The sequence below is a fragment of the Vanacampus margaritifer genome, chromosome 4, assembly GCF_051991255.1.
Source record: "Vanacampus margaritifer isolate UIUO_Vmar chromosome 4, RoL_Vmar_1.0, whole genome shotgun sequence".
NCBI lineage: Eukaryota > Metazoa > Chordata > Actinopteri > Syngnathiformes > Syngnathidae > Vanacampus > Vanacampus margaritifer.
In genome coordinates, this window is record NC_135435.1 from 30,768,269 (window position 1) to 30,786,566 (window position 18,298).

The 18,298-nt window shown below is 40.4% G+C and overlaps 3 protein-coding genes across 7 annotated transcripts; 1 reads left to right on the plus strand and 2 right to left on the minus strand.

Moving 5' to 3' along the window:
* Positions 1 to 301: 301 nt before the first annotated feature.
* On the minus strand, positions 302 to 3,544 carry LOC144050380 (uncharacterized). 3 transcript variants are annotated; one of them, XM_077563551.1, is made up of 2 exons: positions 3,402 to 3,544; positions 302 to 1,318 (listed from the first exon to the last, which is right to left on the minus strand). In XM_077563551.1, exon 2 carries the CDS (start codon positions 1,248 to 1,250, stop codon positions 384 to 386), a length of 867 nt encoding a protein of 288 aa, XP_077419677.1. In that variant the 5' UTR covers positions 1,251 to 1,318; positions 3,402 to 3,544; the 3' UTR covers positions 302 to 383. The 3 variants fall into 3 exon arrangements, with proteins under 3 accessions (XP_077419677.1, XP_077419676.1, XP_077419678.1); XM_077563550.1 differs by lacking the exon at positions 3,402 to 3,544 and adding an exon at positions 1,616 to 2,196; XM_077563552.1 differs by lacking the exon at positions 3,402 to 3,544 and adding an exon at positions 1,571 to 1,693.
* LOC144050376 (uncharacterized) lies at positions 3,201 to 17,107 on the plus strand. 3 transcript variants are annotated; one of them, XM_077563544.1, is made up of 4 exons: positions 11,735 to 12,466; positions 12,600 to 14,242; positions 14,902 to 15,066; positions 15,192 to 17,107. In XM_077563544.1, the coding sequence occupies exons 2-4, from the start codon at positions 14,119 to 14,121 to the stop codon at positions 16,439 to 16,441; spliced, it is 1,539 nt and encodes a 512-aa protein (XP_077419670.1). In that variant the 5' UTR covers positions 11,735 to 12,466; positions 12,600 to 14,118; the 3' UTR covers positions 16,442 to 17,107. The 3 variants fall into 3 exon arrangements, with proteins under 3 accessions (XP_077419668.1, XP_077419670.1, XP_077419669.1); XM_077563542.1 differs by lacking the exons at positions 11,735 to 12,466; positions 12,600 to 14,242 and adding an exon at positions 3,201 to 3,752; XM_077563543.1 differs by having other exon boundaries at positions 11,735 to 14,242.
* On the minus strand, positions 4,827 to 11,790 carry LOC144050265 (uncharacterized). Its single transcript, XM_077563385.1, has 4 exons — positions 11,393 to 11,790; positions 10,080 to 11,042; positions 7,445 to 8,275; positions 4,827 to 6,311 (listed from the first exon to the last, which is right to left on the minus strand). Exons 1-4 carry the CDS (start codon positions 11,544 to 11,546, stop codon positions 5,428 to 5,430), a joined length of 2,832 nt encoding a protein of 943 aa, XP_077419511.1. The 5' UTR covers positions 11,547 to 11,790; the 3' UTR covers positions 4,827 to 5,427.
* Positions 17,108 to 18,298: the final 1,191 nt, after the last annotated feature.

Here is an 18,298-nt window from a genome sequence, read left to right on the forward strand (position 1 = left end):
TTATTATTCTCACCAATTAGTCCAGATGATAGATTTTGAAAAACCAAACACCACACGGAGATGCAATGATGTTTACGAAGATTAGGCACAGGACAAAGCACAAGTTATCTTTCCAAATCTGTGGTAAAATGATTTTTTTCAAACGGAAAATAGTGTCAAAACCGAGTGGAGTTTTCTTTATATATATGTATAAAAAAAAAAGGTAGAGACCACATCGTTCATAAAACAGGTCATTTGTGAACCGATGTTCCACAGTATGGTGATTTAGAGAGCAGAAAATGAGTCAATAAATGCAGACACGTCCTGTTTCTTCCGTTTATTCTGCAGCTTCATTGACCGCTGCTCTTCTCATCAACATACACTCGTGTCATACTGGACATCTGTCAGGCAGACACACTGCCCCGGAATGCTTTCTCACCTGTGTGTATTCTTGTGTGCTCTCTTAAATACCCCTTTCGGGTGAATTTTTTGCCACAAACTGAGCAAGCAAAAGGTGTTTCACCGGTGTGTGTCCTCGTGTGTCTTGTCAAATCTCCCTTCTTAGTAAATTTTTGGCCGCAAACTGAGCAGGAAAATGGCTTATCGCCAGTGTGTGTCCTTGTATGTTCTAATAAATGTTCCTTTCTAGAGAATCTTTTACTGCAAGCTGAGCAGGCCAGTGGTTTATCTCCAGTGTGTGCTCTTGTGTGCCTCGTTAAATGCGTCTTTGAAGAAAATCTTTGACCACAAATTGAACAGACAAAAGGTTTGTCTCCAGTGTGCGTCCGTTTGTGCGTTATTAAAGTTCCCTGCGCAGAAAAGCTTTGCCCACAAACTGAGCAGGCAAACGGTTTCTCCCCAGTGTGTGCTCTCGTGTGTCTTGTTAAACCGCCTTTCTGAGTGAATCTTTTGTCACAAACAAAGCATGCAAATGGTTTCTCTCCGGTGTGTGTTCTTGTGTGTTTGGTTAAATTTCCTTTTATAGTGAATCGTTTCCCACAAACTGAACAGGCAAAAGGTTGTTCTCCAGTGTGTGTTCTTGTGTGTGCTTTCAACAATGACGTCCTGTGAAATCTTTTGCCACAATGACAACACTGGACAAATTTCTTGTCAGCGTGGCATGTCATATCACCTCTTGAGTCATCATCATCATCTTCAGAAGAGTGTGATGTTACATCCTCATTATCTGAGAGCGGAGCCGAGAGGTCGTCTGATTGAGGTTTTCCACAGTCATCGCTATCATCTTCTTCACCCTTCACGGTGACAACCATTACTGGAAACGTGGTGATATCCTCCTCTTGCTCCTCCTCTTTAACAGGACAAAGATCTTCACTGACACCTGACGACACAGAATGACAAAAACATGGTAATTATCAAAATAAACAAGGTGGAGCGATGGAGAAAAAACTCACATTGAGCGTTAATTGGTTGGGGGGGGGGAGTCATTAACATTTTGTAAGACCTATTGCATATTAATTTTTAGCAATACTTTTTATTGGCTTTCAAATTTTACTAAACTTTGTCATATGAAATTATCATTCTCTTGGCACATCCAGTGTCCAAAAACAAACAAACTTACATTCGTACTCACATTAGTTAAAGTTGTCACCAAACGAATTAGAGAACGTGAACAAACCTGCCCTTAATAACGCAACTCGAGGCTGATTGCAAACAGCGTCCAGTAGTTGACGTTCGGTCTCCTCATTTGTTCCAGAAAGTTCTTCCGCGTATACTTCTTCTTTCACCGGTTCCGCACACATTTTCACGCGATAATCACAGCACTTTACGCTCACTTGCTCTCTGCAAGTTCGCGATGCGTTGCGTCTCTTTGTTTGTGGCTAGCAAGCTAAGCTAAGCTATGCTATCTCGAAAAGCTTCACCGTGCACCGGGATGGCTTCATCCGGACTCGAAGATTTCGTCCATGAGGTTTAAAGTCCTGTATGGCGATGATGGATGAACTGCGTTCAGTGTGTTCAATAATAATTCGCGACGAATTGTAAGTGAAGCGAGTGTGGTTAAGTAACACGACGTACGCGGAAATATAACAGCACTGGAAAAAATAAGGCAGCTCTACTTGGACAACATTAGAGGCGCTGTGAGAAGAGATAGCTCTGTTGTGTAGCTAGCTAGATGGCTAGCTACACAACAGATATTAGATATTAACACTCAAACTCTTATTTGCTTAATTATTTTGTATGTAAAATGACATGGTTATATCAAGTGAGTGATATAACCGTACTGGAAGAAGTAAGGCAGCTCTACTTGGACATATTTAGTGGGAACCACAAATATGAGATTACACAATAAATTGTATGTATGTATGTAAACAAAACAAACAAACAAAAAACTGCTTGTATCCAGCTAATTTGTTATTGAATTTACCCAAACGGGTAGGTTTTTAAACTGGGGTTTGTGGCTTCATATTAGGGTTTTGAACTAGGGTTGAGGTTTCAAATTCAGGTTGTAAACAAAGGTTAGAGCTTCAAAATTGTGTTTTAAACTAGGGTTAGGGTTTAAAATTAGGGTTTTAAACTAAATCTAGGCTAAGCTCTCAAATTAGGGTTTTAAACTAGGGTTAGGGTTTTGAATTAGGTTTTAAACTAGGGTTAGGCTCACAAATCAAAATTTTTTAACTACTGATAAGGTTTCAAATTAACGTTTGAATCTAGGGTCAGGGTTTCAAATTAGAGTTTGGAATTTTTGCAAAAACATCGCCAACGAGGTCTATTCTAGAAAGTTCCTCATACTACGCCGAGAAAGCATGTTGACCGTTTCCAAACACAGCCTCAATTTATGCGTCTTCCTTGAGCGCTGATCTTCTCACCAGCACAATTGTGTTTTTTCACCTGCGACTCAAACCGGAAGTTTTTTTTCACACACACTGCAATGGAATGATTTCTCGCCGGTGTGTGTTCTCATGTGTCTGGCCAAAGTTGCCTTTCGGAGAATCGTTTGCCACAGACCGAGCAGACAAAAAGTGTGTTTACTATTGTGTGTCTTGTCGAAGCGCCCTTTGTGGAGAAGCTTTTACCACAAAGTAAACAGTTGAACGGTTTCTCCCCAATGTGTGTCGTCATGTGCTTCTTTAAAGTTCCCTTTGCGGAAATTTTTTGACCACAAACTGAGCAGGCAAAAGATTTTTCCTCAGCGTGATTTATTGCATGTCTTTTTAAAGTTCCCTTTACGCATAACCTTTTACCACAAATAGAGCAGGCAATTGGTTTCTCCCCAGTGTGTGTTCTTGTGCATAGTCCTAAATCTCTGCTGATAGAGAACATGTGACCACAAAGTGAACAGGCAAAAAAAACATTTTCTCTGTTGTGTGTTCTATTGTGCCTTTTCAAAGATGACTTGTTGGCTAAAGTTTTGTCACACTGAGAACAGTTCACGCGTGTGTTGCCAGTGTGACGTGTGTTATCACCTTCATCACCATCATCATCATGGTCAGAAGAGCGTGACGTTGTGTCACCAGCATCTGAAAATAGATCTATGAAGTCGCCCGATTGAAATCCTCCAGCAACCTTCTTCACTCGTCACAAAGACATCAGTCAGTGGAAACATGCTGATGTCCTCATCCTGCTCTTCTTTATGGCGTTTGTGCTGCTGCTCTGGCTCCGTCTCCTCTCCCTCTTTAACCTGATGGGACTCCGGTGCTTGTTCTTTAATTTGATGAGGCTGTGGCTCCTCCTCCTCTTTGTTCTGAAGGGTGGGCTCTGGCTCCTGGCACTGATCTTTGGTGAAATCGAACGACACGAGAAGACAAAAGCACAAGGTTTGTCAAAGTCAACTTCGATACATTTGCGTAGGCTTGTTTTAATACAAATACAAATCCTGTGAATGCTAGTCAATGGCAAGTAAATGAGGGACGGCGGAGTTCTGTGTACACTTAAATTCGGTGAAATAAAAAAATCGCTGCTATACAACGTTTGTGTAAATGAGAAGTGAGACTTGCGCTGGCGCTAAGATTAAGATAAGGGAAAAAGAAAAATGTTTGAGCCTTAACAGCCTGCTGATATTGAGGCATAATTGTACAGTATTGTGTCTGTGTTTGTCTCTGTGAGCGCTTGTTTGTGTCATATTGTCTAAACGATGACGTCTAAAATGGCTTGAATTGTGTATAAGGGGTTGTTAGATTTTGTCTAACACAACTGCATAACAAAATGGTGGAAATAAGACATTTTGGTGGTGTCAAACCTGAGGTGTGTGGGCCGTAAGTGGTCCTGTCAGGGGTTAATACCTTCCTTAAGGGAAATTTGTGAGGGAAAAAAATATAAATAAAATAAAAACATTGTGGGATTGAAAAGGGTAAAATTGAATAACTAATGGGCTTAATTGGATGGATTGGTACTCAAGGGAGATATGAGATAGTACAAATTTAAAGTGAGTCAAAATTTGCATTGCTGTGAATGGTGAATATATGTTTGGTGACTAATACTGAGGCGGTGAGTGTGTTTTATGATTACACCCATCTGGTGAGTGGCGACCAATCACTGGTCAGTCCGTGCTCGTTCTTGTGCCTTGCTTGTGTGGAGCAGTCGGATCGGCCATTCTTGTAGCGGAGTTGATCGACGCCTGCTGATTGTTGGTCATCCGCCCCTTTCGAGGGGGGAGGGGGGTGAGAATTGCACAGACCCCGGTTGGGTTGCCTTGTTGAGAGAAATTGCTTATTGTAAATGTGTCCTGGAGGGAGAGGGAGAGGGAGAGGGAGAGGGAGAGGGAGAGGGAGAGGAGAGAGAGAGAGAGAGAGAGAGAGAGAGAGAGAGAGAGAGAGAGAGAGAGAGAGAGAGAGAGAGAGAGAGAGAGATTATGTTTTGACTGTAAAGTGGTTATTATGGAGACCCGACGAGAAAAAGAAGCAATCCTGAAACAAAAACACTGAATGATATCTTAAACCCATGCGTAGTCTTGTGAGCTGTTGTGAACTTTTTAATGCTTTTGATCGTGCTATTTTAAAATAAAATAACACCCACGGGTTGATTTTGGGGCTGTGCAATTATTGCATGAGTCGGAGGCCCTAATTATGCTAAGATAACAATGCCGCTTATGAAATTGAATTGATGACAAAGACAATATCTGACCAATTTTAATGGATAGATGAATGTGAAAAATGCAATTTGTGAATTAAATGTCAGTATTAGCTTTATTAAAATATTAGAAAGCCATTTGAGCAGACAGTTGATTGCCGGTATGGTAACGAAAACATGAAGTAGAACTTAAGCCAGTATCATATTCATTGTTTACAAGATGATTGATATGCATGGTGGCTTTATTATAACCACATAAAACTTTGGAAAAATGTATTACATTAAACTTAGCTACATGTAGTATAATACTATTAGTTTTGAAAAGTGCCTGCCTATGAGTCTACTATGGGCAGTCTTCAAAATTTTGCCCCTCCCAAGACATGTAAACCTCAGTTTTTGTTTTAAATCCCCCCCCCAGCAGCTTCATTGATGGCTGCTCTCGTCACCAGCACATTTGTGTCTTTTAATGTCACGCTTGACATGAAATATTTTTCCACACACACGACAGCTCAATTGTTTCTTTCCAGCATGCGTTTTTGTGTGTGCTGCCAAATTTGTCTTTCGGTTAAATGTTTTCCCACAAACGGAACAAGCAAACGGTTTCTCACCGGTGTGTGTTCTGGTGTGTCTCGTTAAATTTGTCTTCTGAGTGAATCGAAGGCCGCATACCGTGCAGGCAAAAGGTTTTTCTCCAGTGTGTGTTCTTTTGTGTGTTGTTAAAATTGTATTCCTAGAGAATCTTTGACCACAAACTGAGCAGGCAAAAGGTTTCTCTCCATCGTGTCTTCTTATGTGCCTTGTTAAATTGGTCTTTATCGAGAAACCTTTGCCACAAATTGAGCAGGCAAAAGGTTTTTCTCCAGTGTGTGTCCTTGCGTGTCTTTTCAACGTTGACTTACTGTAAAATGTTTTGTCACACTGAGAACATTTCACACGTTCTGTTTCAGTGTGACATGTCGTATCACCTTTTGAGAGTTCATCATCTTCGTCTTTGTCAGGAGCGTGTGACGTTATGTCGTCACTATCTGTTAGCGGCGCTAAGACCCTGTCTGACTGTGATCCTCCACAGCGGTCTTCATCATCATCATCATCACTCTTCACAATGACAGTCAATGGAAAGTTGGTGATGTCAGCTTCCCGCTCTTCCTCTTTAATGTGTGCAGTGTCGTGCTCCTCCTCCTCTTCTTTTATGAAAGAGGGACCCAGCGCCTCTCCTTGAACATGAGGGGGGTCTACCGGCTCTTCTTCCTTTTTTATGTAGTGGTTCTCTGGTTCCTGCTGCCCAGAATGAAGCTCTTTGCTGACATCTGCAGGACACAAGAAGACAAACACAAGAAGAAGGTGTTTCTTTTGTTTTCCAAGAAACTGGAGAACTAGTCTCCCTCAAAACTCAGTATCCTGCAGTACTGCGCCTGTTGCTGCTATCGGCCCCCCCAATCTGCGTCGCTATAGGCCTGCAAACCTAATTTCTCACAATTGAAGCTTAACTCTCTCTCTGAAGTGCCTTTAAGGTATCTTAGTACTTGCTTTACAGTAAACCACTGCTCTTCTGTAGGTTCTGCAAAAGTATTGAGATGCTGAGATGATGACCACTGCTCGTTTGTACTGCATAGTGCCAATTTAGGTAGCCCGCTTTCTGCTATCATGTTCTTTTGTGTGTTGTTAAAATTGTATTTCTCGAGAATCTTTGACCACAAACTGAGCAGGCAAAAGGTTTCTCTCCATCATAGCCATGTGGAAAAGTGTGCACCAACCTCTCTCCGCAGTCCCGTTCCGGTGTGGGGAATACGAGGCTGACACGTCTCATGTCTTATTTCCTTTTTCCTTAAGAGTGGTTGGAACTCATTGCACATGTATTCGGTCCTGTTGTCAGACCTGTTACACCCCACTTTTCCCGTAAGGGGGATGTGTCTGCGAGAAACTTTTCTGTGGCTAGTACAGTGGCGCTTTTCTGTTTCAGAAAGTATACAAATATAGCACCGGAGTAATCGTCAGTAAACGACGACATATTTGTGGCCATCTTTTGGAGATATTGGACCTGCAAGGTCCGTGTGTACCAATTGTAAGGGAGCCTCTGCGCTGGTATCACGGTTTCTATTTCTAGTATGGGCCAATTTCCCCTCAATAAACACCTCACCACAGAACATCCTCATAATTGCAGTGGTCTAATATCTGATGCCATGTGTAAATGCCGTGGCATGCATTCAACTTGTCATTAGACTCACCCTCGGTATGCAAATAGCACAACTTGTCATACACATGTATATCAAATTTGGTACCGTCTCTGACTATCAGTACGTTTTCTCTTTCTTTGAAGATTACCGGCGGTACAACTGGTAGTTGGCGCCTTCACCTAGAAGATGCCCTGGGGGGGAAGGTTGGTATGAAAAGGGCGTCCCTCAACGTCGCCTTGTGTCGCTAAGGTAAAACTCTGCATTACCTTTTTTCTGGGCGACTCCACTGCACCGGGTTCCATCAGCCAACTCAACGTAGTGCTTTTCTGGCCGGAACGTGCTGTCCAAGGTTTTGAACTTGGTCGCCTCTGTAACGATGTGAGATGTAGCATCCGTGTCCACCATCGAGCTTCGTTCCTGGATGTTGCACGCCGTCTGCTTCTGGGCACCGGTCAGTCCATCCCTCATTTTGAACACGTAGTCGGCGTCGTCATCCGCTGCATTTATCTTTTCCGTCTCTTCAAAACTTCGCAGCTTAGTTTTGAAATCTGCAAACGTGATGTCATCCTCTGTATGTGCCACGTGTACTGCAAATGGCTTAAATCTTTCGGGCAGTCCCTTCAAGGCCGTGGCTACTAATAAACCATCTCCTAACGTTTCACCTGCATTTCGCAATGCTGTGATGGCTGTTTCGGCTCTGACGATGTAGTCCATTACGCTTTCGTCATCTCCCTTCTGAAGTGAAGTGAGCACGGTGTACAGATTGATGATGCGGGGTTTCCCTTTCCCGGCATAATACTCCCTTAATAGTTTCAAACCTTTTCTTCCGTCATTTGGTGCATCCCTCATAACTAATGAGCGACTTTTGTCATCGAGGAGTTGAATCATTTCTCCGTATGCGTCAGCATTTTTCTTTTCGTCTGCTGCTCTTGCGGCGTCGGTCGTTGGTTCTTCCAGCACAGTTTCTTTCAGCCCAATTAGACGGAAACGTCCCAACATTCTGGTCTCCCAAAGCTCATACTTAGTCTCATCTCCGTCGAACGTCAGTCGAGGCAACCTGCTTGTCCCTCGTGGATCCATGATGCTAGTTAGCTCTTCTTGCTAATTAAGGCGTCTGTTAGCACGCGGTTCGTCGCGACTTTCTACACGGTGGATACTGACAAACTTTCATTCAAACGTTCCTTCCGAATGACTCCTGGGTCCATAACCTGTTGAGTTGTGGCAGCTTGACGATGCATTCGGATGAATGAATGACGGAAAGATGAAGTGTCTTTAGCCAAGTATGGCGTATTTATTGCGGAACTCAACAAAGCAAGCACGTCTGCATTTCACAATCTCCACACGGAAGCAAAAGAAAGTGGCCTAGCGCCTCATTGTGGCACAAGCGCGACATTGTCGTACTTTGTTGTACAAAGTTTGGTGGTCATGTGTAGTTGTCCGCCTCATCCTCTTAAGGTTAGTCATGTCAGCTTGATGTAAAAAAAAAAAAAAAAAAAAGAGCGTTTGGGATGATGACGTAACACATGTGTTTGCTTTGGGACATATTAAAGGCTCTTTGATCGTAACTTGGGCCCAGTTAGTGTTGTGTTGATTTGAGATATAGTGGCTATCTACGATATATGAAGTTGAGCTGCTGTCTATTGGGATTTTTACTACTGAAGCTGCTTCATTGTTTACAGTCACAGGATACCACCTTTTAACACCAATATTTACCTTTGCATGTTCTACTGTATGCATTGAAAAGGGAAAAAATATCTAATGTTGCAGCAATATCCATGGACCTGCATACATGTTTTTTATTATTATAAGTAATTGTTTGTTTTTTTTCAGTCTTGCAACAACATCTGCGTGGGAATAATAACTGGAATTAAAACACCATAATTAGATTTTGTGGGTTTATTCCTACCTTGAGTGGCATTCATGAAACAGAACACTAACTTAAAATGGATGGATGTAATATGCATACAACTATGACACTTTGAGAAAATGCAAAAAAATATTAATACAATTTGTAATCAACTGCAACTATTTATGAACGCTGCTAGAGATTCTGGGATGCTTAGTATCAACTTCCTGAACATGAAAGCATTTTTTGTAAAATAGTGTTAAGAATTGTTTATTGTTAACATAATTGTTGTTAATTGTTCAACTTAATGAATCTGTTTTACCATACGTGTTGTTGCTGTTCTTTTAATTGCAGCAAGACTTAAGATGGGAATTAATAAGAATTTTAACTATTTTAATTGTGTTTATCAATCCAATTCACTATTGATTTCTTCATTAATTAAAATTAGGAGAGGACATCAAATAAAATACATGCCTTTTTTTTGTTTTTATTATTTGTTGGAACTCTTTAATAGCTTTGACTTTACACAGAAGATACAGCGTGCACGTTCAAAATGTGGAATGTATCCAAAATAGGCAGCTTCTCAAAGTATGTCAGACTCAAGAGACCAAAATGCTTAATGGAGTTATTGTGTGCCCTACAAGATATCAGAGTGCCTTAAAAATCATACACTCTTATTGGTCCATAAAAATGAAATATTTGACTTTTTAAACTTAAAGAACAACAACTTTAAACGCTGAGAATGAGACAAAGGGCAATATTTTATCATTCTTGTAAGCAGATCAACTCTTAATACGCCAGGTATAGATTTCCTTTATTTCCTCTTATATGACACTTTGCATGCAAACATTTACAAATATTAACAAGTAACTGAAAAACAACCCCAAGCACAGCAACAATTCGATGGCCTGGCAGCGAATCACTTTTTTCGCTGACGTGAGCCAAAAACGTGGGTGGTGCTTTAAGTGACCTCACCAGCTTTCGTACAGGACCTCTTTTTTTTCTTTTCTTCTTTTTTAAAACTTTTTTTCCCCAGCAGCTTCATTGATGGCTGCTCTTCTCACCAGCACATTTGTGTCTTTTAATGTCACGCTTGACATGAAATCTTTTCTCACACACACCACAACTGAATTGTTTCTCTCCAGCATGTGTTTTTGTGTGTGCTGCTAAATTTGTCTTTCGGTTAAATGTTTTCCCACAGACGGAACAAGCAAACGGTTTCTCACCAGTGTGTGTTCTGGTGTGTCTCGTTAAATTTGTCTTTTGAGTGAATCGAAGACCGCATACCGTGCAGGCAAAAGGTTTTTCTCCAGTGTGTGTTCTTTTGTGTGTTGTTAAAATTGTATTCCTAGAGAATCTTTGACCACAAACTGAGCAGGCAAAAGGTTTCACCCCAGTGTGTGTTCTTGTGTGTATTTTCAAATCTTCCTTTATAGAGAATCTTTTATCGCAAACTAAGCAGGCAAAAGGTTTTTCTCCATCATGTCTTCTTATGTGCCTTGTTAAATTGGTATTTATCGAGAAACCTTTACCACAAATTGAGCAGGCAAAAGGTTTTTCTCCAGTGTGTGTCCTTGTGTGTCTTTTCAACGTTGACTTATTGTAAAATGTTTTGTCACACTGAGAACATTTCACACGTTCTGTTTCAGTGTGACATGTCATATCACCTTTTGAGTGTTCATCATCATCATCGTCGTTGTCAGTGTCAGGAGCGTGTGACGTTATGTCGTCACTATCTGTTAGCTGTGCTAAGACCCTGTCTGATTGTGATCCTCCACAGCGTTCTCCATCACCTTCGTCTTCCTCTTCATCATCTTCACTCTTCACAATGACAGTCAATGGAAAGTTGGTGATGTCAGCTTCCTGCTCTTCCTCTTTAATGTGTGTAGTGTCTTGCGCCTCTTTTTCTTTCATGAAAAACGCCTCGCCTTGAACATGAGGAGGGTCTGGCTCCTCTTCCTTTTTTATGTAGTGGTGGTCTGGTTCCTGCTGCTCAGAATGAAGATCTTCGCTGACATCTGCAGGACACAAGAAGACAAACACACTGACTGTAAGAAAGTCAATCAAGCTTTACTCATGTCCAATGTTGTGACTTTGACTTGGCTTCAGCAGTCCAGTAATATGATGTATAAAATCAGCAATTTGTTATTGTTGTTTTTATTTAATCGTTATTCATGTGTGTACCTTTGGCATCGACAAAATGGAAAGCACCCCATTAGGTAGTGTTTACTATTCATCCCACAACACAAACGTTCTTAACGTTTATTATTAATTTTAATAACGTTATGAGGTGTCAATTAAAAATTAAAAATGAGAATATTTATAATAAAAAGTACTAGAACTTAGGGAGCGACAGAAATGTACAAACCAGCTGCGTGGTACACAACTTGAGGCCTGAAAATAGCGTCCACTAGTTGACGTTGTCGCTCATTCTCCTCTTTTGTTCCACAAAGTTCCTTTGCGTACAACGCTGTTGGTTGCGCACACATTATTGCAAAGACAATCACAACACTTTCTTCCATTGGTTGGGCTTCCCTCTGTTAGCGGTTAGCCGGCTAAGCTGAGATAGCTCAAGAGGCTTCGTGCACCGATACGAGTTCATCCCGATACGAAGATTTGATGAATGTCTCTGCCCAGTAACGTTACGGTATAATAATGGACGTCATTTGTTGTGGCTTCACTGCGTTCAGAAACACAACGTGTGTATGAATGTCCGTGGTGTAAACACTTTTAGCACTGCTGATAAAGTGACGGCTGGAGAACGACTTCCGGGTCACGTTCTGCGGCGAGTGGAGGGAGGAGAGAGATGAATAAATATTTTGTCAACATTCATGACTCTGCTAACAAAACGGCTTTGAAAGCTACATATTTGTAAAACTTTTATTTGAATGCATTTAAAATCCATGGCATGATTGTTGCCCCCCGTTGTTCACTTTTATTTTTGTTTCAAAAAAATATATATATATATATTGACAAAATATAATTTGACGAATCAGTAAGAAATCCTGTCAATATATAATAATCCTAAGTAAATACAAAAATGAGAGGGGGATACAGACTTCAACTAAACAAATTTGAATATTTCCAAAATCTATTGACCTTTCGCATTAAGATTTTAAAAAAAAAATACACTATCGCGCAAGAGCGGAACTGACGTGGGGACACGAGCAGCTGCAGCAAAATGCTCTTTTTTTTCAATAATTCTTCCCGAATTCTGAAGTACTGAAACCTCGACGCAGTACGTCCGTCACTACTTCACTAGACTAAAACATCATTCCTTAAATCTTGTGATCATGTCCGGCTAAATTCGTTTCGGTGCACGTTGAAGCTTCTCGATCTAGCCTAGCTTAGCTTAGCTCGCTAGCCTCTACCATTGATAGCAACATATCGCCGAGATCGACAACAATAAACAAGCATGTTTGTGAACTCCCAGCACTTAAGTGTACGTTTGTCTGCTTCTCCTATTTTTCACGTTATCACACGAACACAATTAAGTTATATGGTGTCATTAAATTTTTGAACTTGTAGCTCGATTATTCTTATCTTCTTCTTTTCCTTTCTGGGTTTCCCTTCAGGGGTCGCCACAGCGAATCAGTTGCCTCCATCTCACGCTGTCCTCTGCATCCTCTGCTCTCACACGAACTACCTTCATGTCCTCTTTAACTACAACCATAAACCTCCTTTTTGGTCTTCTGCCATCTGTTAGCCACAGACAAATGTCCACAAATTTCAGTGGACACTAATTATTCTATTCAATATATACTATTTAACAAAAACAAAGATTGATTTTCTCCTTTTCTGTGTTAGGTACAGTAAACTTTAACTGTGAGTAACTGCCCGAAGCAAGCACACTGTGCATCTTAATTAAGAACTGTGCAAGTGGGAGAGTAAAAACAGAAGCTTAGGACCACTGGAAAAAGTATGTTTTAATAAGTTTAAATATCTTTAAAAAGTCTCGGGGGTGAAAAGCAAATTTTTTTTTTCTTATGGAGTCTATATTGTGTCATTTGTCAATCTTCTACGCACTCCATACACATTTTCATTGCCTTTAAATTAAATTTTAACACGATTATTGGAAATTCCATGAAAACCTACTAAAAGATAAATATCAAAAGGTTAAACACTGCTCACTGAGAAAGATGCATGCATAAGTAGCTATATTAGCAGATGGGAATACCTGAAATTGAGAATAGAGGAACTTTATATAAAGTTTTGTAAATCTAAAGGGAGACAAACATTTTATTGGTCCGTGTCCTTGCCTTGAAACAAGACAATATGCTTTTTCTAAACACAAAGTTAAAGTTGAGGTCGGCATGTTGACTTGGCCGCCGAGGCAAGCATAAACGTTTTTTAAGTGGACCCTTGGCAAAAAAATAATTGCCCACCCCTGTTTTCATTTGATTAAGGAGATATATCATACAAATTCTATATGGGCTGGACTGAGAACACTGTTTTGCACGTGATACATTATTTGATTGATATTTGCCTCCGTGAGCCGATGTAGTGATGTGTGCTAGCAGAATATCACCCATAGATGGCAATGTTGACTCCGGAGACATTTGTTAAGACAAGACAGTCATTGCTCCACAGTAATGCGACATAATGCACGATACAAACACACACACACTTGTAGTTAAAGTCACTATAAATGTTCAAATCCATGTTTTGTTTTAATAAGTACAAATAATAAAAGCAATCCTAGGAATATTATGCAACTTTCGGTGCAGACACTGGAATGAGACGCAGTCGTAGTTTGTCCAAATGGTCTTGCCGTACTAACTCCGCCAAAGTGCTACTTCTGTGCAGTTATTTTGCCATTCTTGTAGCTTGACGCGCTGCCTCCATCAAATACTTATTCTGAATTAATTCTGAACGCAATGAAGCCTGGACATTGTACGACCTTTACTGGACAACAACATTATTCATGAATTTTTCTTGGCGGCTTCAACTCGTCTCGGTGCACGTCGAAGCTTCTCGAGCTAGCTTAGCTTAGCTTGCTAGCCGCTAACAAAGAGACGCCTTTGTTAGTAGCACAGCGCTAACCACGGATCAAGTGTGAGTCACAGTGTAAAGTGTTGCTATTATCGTTTAAAAATGTGTGCTAAAGTTGTGAAAGAAAAGCACGAGGGGGAAGTCGGTGGAGCAAAAGATGAGAAGGAGCGAGAACGTAAACTACTGGACGCTGTTTTTAGGCCTCAAGTTGTGTTCCACCGAGCAGGTGAGTACATTTCTTTAACTAAACTACTTCACACAGTGTAATGTGCAAGTGCAAGTAGTAAGTACGTCCCACGTTTAATTTGTGTGTTTTGTTATTTATTATTATTTTACTTGTATAACTCCTTTGTGGAGAGAGGGTTTTATTTATTTACCCATTTATTATCATTTTTATTTTGTACACTTTTTTTTTTTTGCTTGTCATTGGAAAACTTGGAAACTATAAATAAGATATAAATGTAAAAAAGGCCGTGTGAGTTCAGCAATTATTTTTAAACATGTCAAATAGTTTTAGAAGCAAATCGATTTAGGAACTTCAAACAAAACTCGAGTCTGCATACCACTATTTACCAATTTATTTTTGACTCAGATTTGGCAGGACGCTAACAACACTCTTTAATGTATTTTTCACCAATGTGGGACAGTGGCCATGTTTTGTTGTGAACTGTGCATTGTCAATAAAGATTCTCATTCTAAATGGATGTTAAGTAAAGAAAAAATATGGGGCAGACAGGAAAATTAAAGGAACTGCAGGAACTTCTGACTGCTAAGCGACAAAATTCTCTTAACGTCGTCATTGGGATACGTTTTTGGGCGGCAAAATGGCAGCCTTATCGTATAACTTTAGCAAACCACGTGTGTTTGTCTTCTTGTGTCCTGCAGACGTCCCAGAAGATGATCTTGGACTTGAGCAGCAGGAGTGGAGCTACAGGGTGGAGCAGCAGGAGCCAGAGCGCTCAAACATTAAAGAGGAAGAGCAGGAGACTGAAATAACCAAGTTTCAAATTCTGGGTGTGATTGTGAAGGGTGAAGATGATGAAGAGCAAGGTCAGTGGTCACTGCTTAATTCCCTTCAAAGTGAGGAGCAGCATCAAAAAGACCCAACATGAAACTTGACTGAGCAAAGCTGGACTTGAATAAAGCTTGCACGTTTCTCCTCTTATGTCCCGCAGACATCAGTGAAGAAGATCTTCATCTTGAGCCGCAACAGCCAGAGCCACATCGCATTAAGGAGGAGGAGCAAGAGGATGATTTGGCAGAGTTTCCATTGACTGTCATTGTAAAGAGCGAAGAGGGTGACGGAGACGCATACGAAGACTTCCAATCACAAAGCTGCCTTGCTTCACTCACAGATGGTGGTGACATGACAGCACACTCTCCTGACACTGATGCTGATGATGAATACTCCATAGGTGATATGACATGTCACAATGATAACAAACACTTAGCATGTTGTCAGTGTGACAAAACTTTTTACAACAAGTCAACATTGAAACGACACATACGAACACACACTGGAGAAAAACCCTTTTCCTGCTCAGTTTGTGATAAAAGATTCACTCAGAAGGGACATTTAATAGCACACACAAGAACACACACTGGGGAAAAACCTTTTGCCTGTTCAGTTTGTGGCAAAGGGTTTTCTAGAAAGGGAGATTTGAGAATACACTCAAGAACACACACTGGGGAGAAACCCTTTGCCTGCTCATTTTGTGGTACAAGATTTAGACAGAAGGGAGATTTAATTGCACACACGAGAACCCACACTGGGGAGAAACCTTTCGCCTGCTCAGTTTGTGGCACAAGATTCACCCAGAAGGGACATCTAATAGCACACACAAGAACACATACCGGGGAGAAAACTTTTGCCTGTTCATTTTGTGGTACAAGATTTACTCAGAAAGGTGATTTAAGAATACACATAAGAACACACACTGGGGAGAAACCTTTTACCTGCTCTGTTTGCAGCTTAAGTTTCAGTGTACGTTCAACATTGATTCAACACATGAGAACACACACTGGCGAGAAACCCTTTTCCTGCACAGTTTGTAGTAAAAGTTTCTCTAAAAAGACAAATTTAACAGCACACACAAGAACACATGTTGGAGAAAAACCCTTTGCCTGCTTAGTTTGTGGGAAAGGATTCACTCAGAAGGGCCATTTAATTGCACACACAAGAACACATACAGGGGAAAAGACATTTGCCTGCTCAGATTGTGATAAAAGATTTGCTCAGAAGGAGCATTTAATATCACACACAAGAACACACACTGGTGAGAAACCATTCAGTTGCAGTGTGTGTGAGAAAAGATTTCATGTTAAGCGTCAGGTGAAGAGACACAAGTGTTCTGGTGTGAAGGTGGTCAGAGAATCTGTAGAAAGAAATTTAGACATTGAGATGCCAACTCCCGAATCACTTTAGCCGTATTTTTCTCCTTAAATTATTATTATTTTTTATAGCACTCCCAGTTTTGAAGATAAAAGGGTATTGTATATAATTGACAGTAAAAATGACTTATTTCTATTTTCTTTACATTGCATTATATTTTAGTTTATACTCATTATTGTTAGTTTTTTCTTACTAAATGAATGGGTATTACACACACACACACACACGTGTGTGTGTGTATGTATGTATATTATATATATATATATGGTGACCATTCACATATTTATGATATGAAACCTATAATGACTTCATTGTCATCATAAACCAATTGTTATTTGTTTTGTCGTTCGGAAGATTGACAAATTGACAACAGTCGTGAGAAAATTCCTCATGTGAGATTGATATTTTTCTTTTATTGTACACCGGCTACTTTGCACAGCAGACCTTGTGCATGATGTTCTAATTATTATTGCATGCCTTAAAATTTGTGTTAGACAGACGAGCCCAACCCTCCACAGAGAACTGAGCGATAGTCGTCCTTATATTCCCGATATATGTTCAAACAATGAACGTTGTATGCACATTGATAAAAGAAAGATCAAATATGGAATAGAAAAGTTCCCCCAAATGAGTGCGCTTGAGCAGGCTTTAAAAACAGCCATCTGATACGTGCTGTAAATAAACTTGTCTGTTCAACCAGCTTTTGTGAGTGATTCAAAGTTGTATGCAGTTTTGAGTGCCTGGTGTGTGCCTGCAAATATTTTTGCCACATGAAGTTGAATCAAATATCAGTATCTATTTGCGTTCACGAGGCAGATATGCCACATCCAATATGGCGGACGCACTGACATAGTGCAACAACAGGCCAATCTACTCAGTGATCTACACATGTCTATGGGTTAGAGAAGTGTCACAAACGATGATTTTGCTGGTTTACTACTGATAGTAGTCGCGATTAGTAGTTGTAAAGTTGGCAGCCCTAACCAGTAATAGGCACACACAAAAAAGGGGCCATCTTGCTGGAGTTACGCCATTCAAGTTAGTACATCATACCTTATTTTAAACTGCAACATACACATCTCCCCTCATTCAAAATCGCTAATACTTCCTAAATAAATATTACTTACTCACACATTTTTTTGATGTAAAGTCACCATAAATAACACACAAACATTAAATTCATATACATGCCTGACTATGTTGCTGTACAGTCATGCTACCAATAGATGTCACTGCTGATCTGTGCTAGTTCTGCTCACTTCCAAGTCCACATTTAGCGTCAGATTTTGTTCAACAGCCCAAGGACGCTTCTTGCTTCTCGGCTTCAGTGTGAAAGTCGCACTCATAGAATCCAGAGCCGCCCACAAAAGTCGGCGATGATGACTAATTTTTGTTTCGCTCTCACGTTTTAAACTATTCTTTAGCGTCTGTCCGTCCTCACAGCTCGCATCGTTTTTCAAATTAGAGGCAAAGCAAAGCATGATTGCTTCAAACAGTTTATTGGTTGCTCGCAGCTGAAGTTGACTGTGAATTTGACACATAAAACAGCAGAGAATGGACATTTTTGTACTTCAACAATTAAGAAAATGTTCAGCCAAATATTTCATCTAATGAACGCCAGCTAGCTTCATGCGAAAAAATTTGAAAACGCCCTGGACAGGTGCATAGTACAAACGTACAACAAAAAAACCTATCTACACAAAAATGAGTTTCCTCCTTTATTTAACTTGAATGGCACTCACATCTGACAAGAAAAAAAGAAAATCACAGGACACACGATAAAAACATGTTCCCGTTTTTCATTTGATGAGTCCTCTATGTACAAATCCCAATATGGTGATTAGGGAGTAGTGAATGAGTCATTGACTGCCAACACATAGTCAGTTTCTT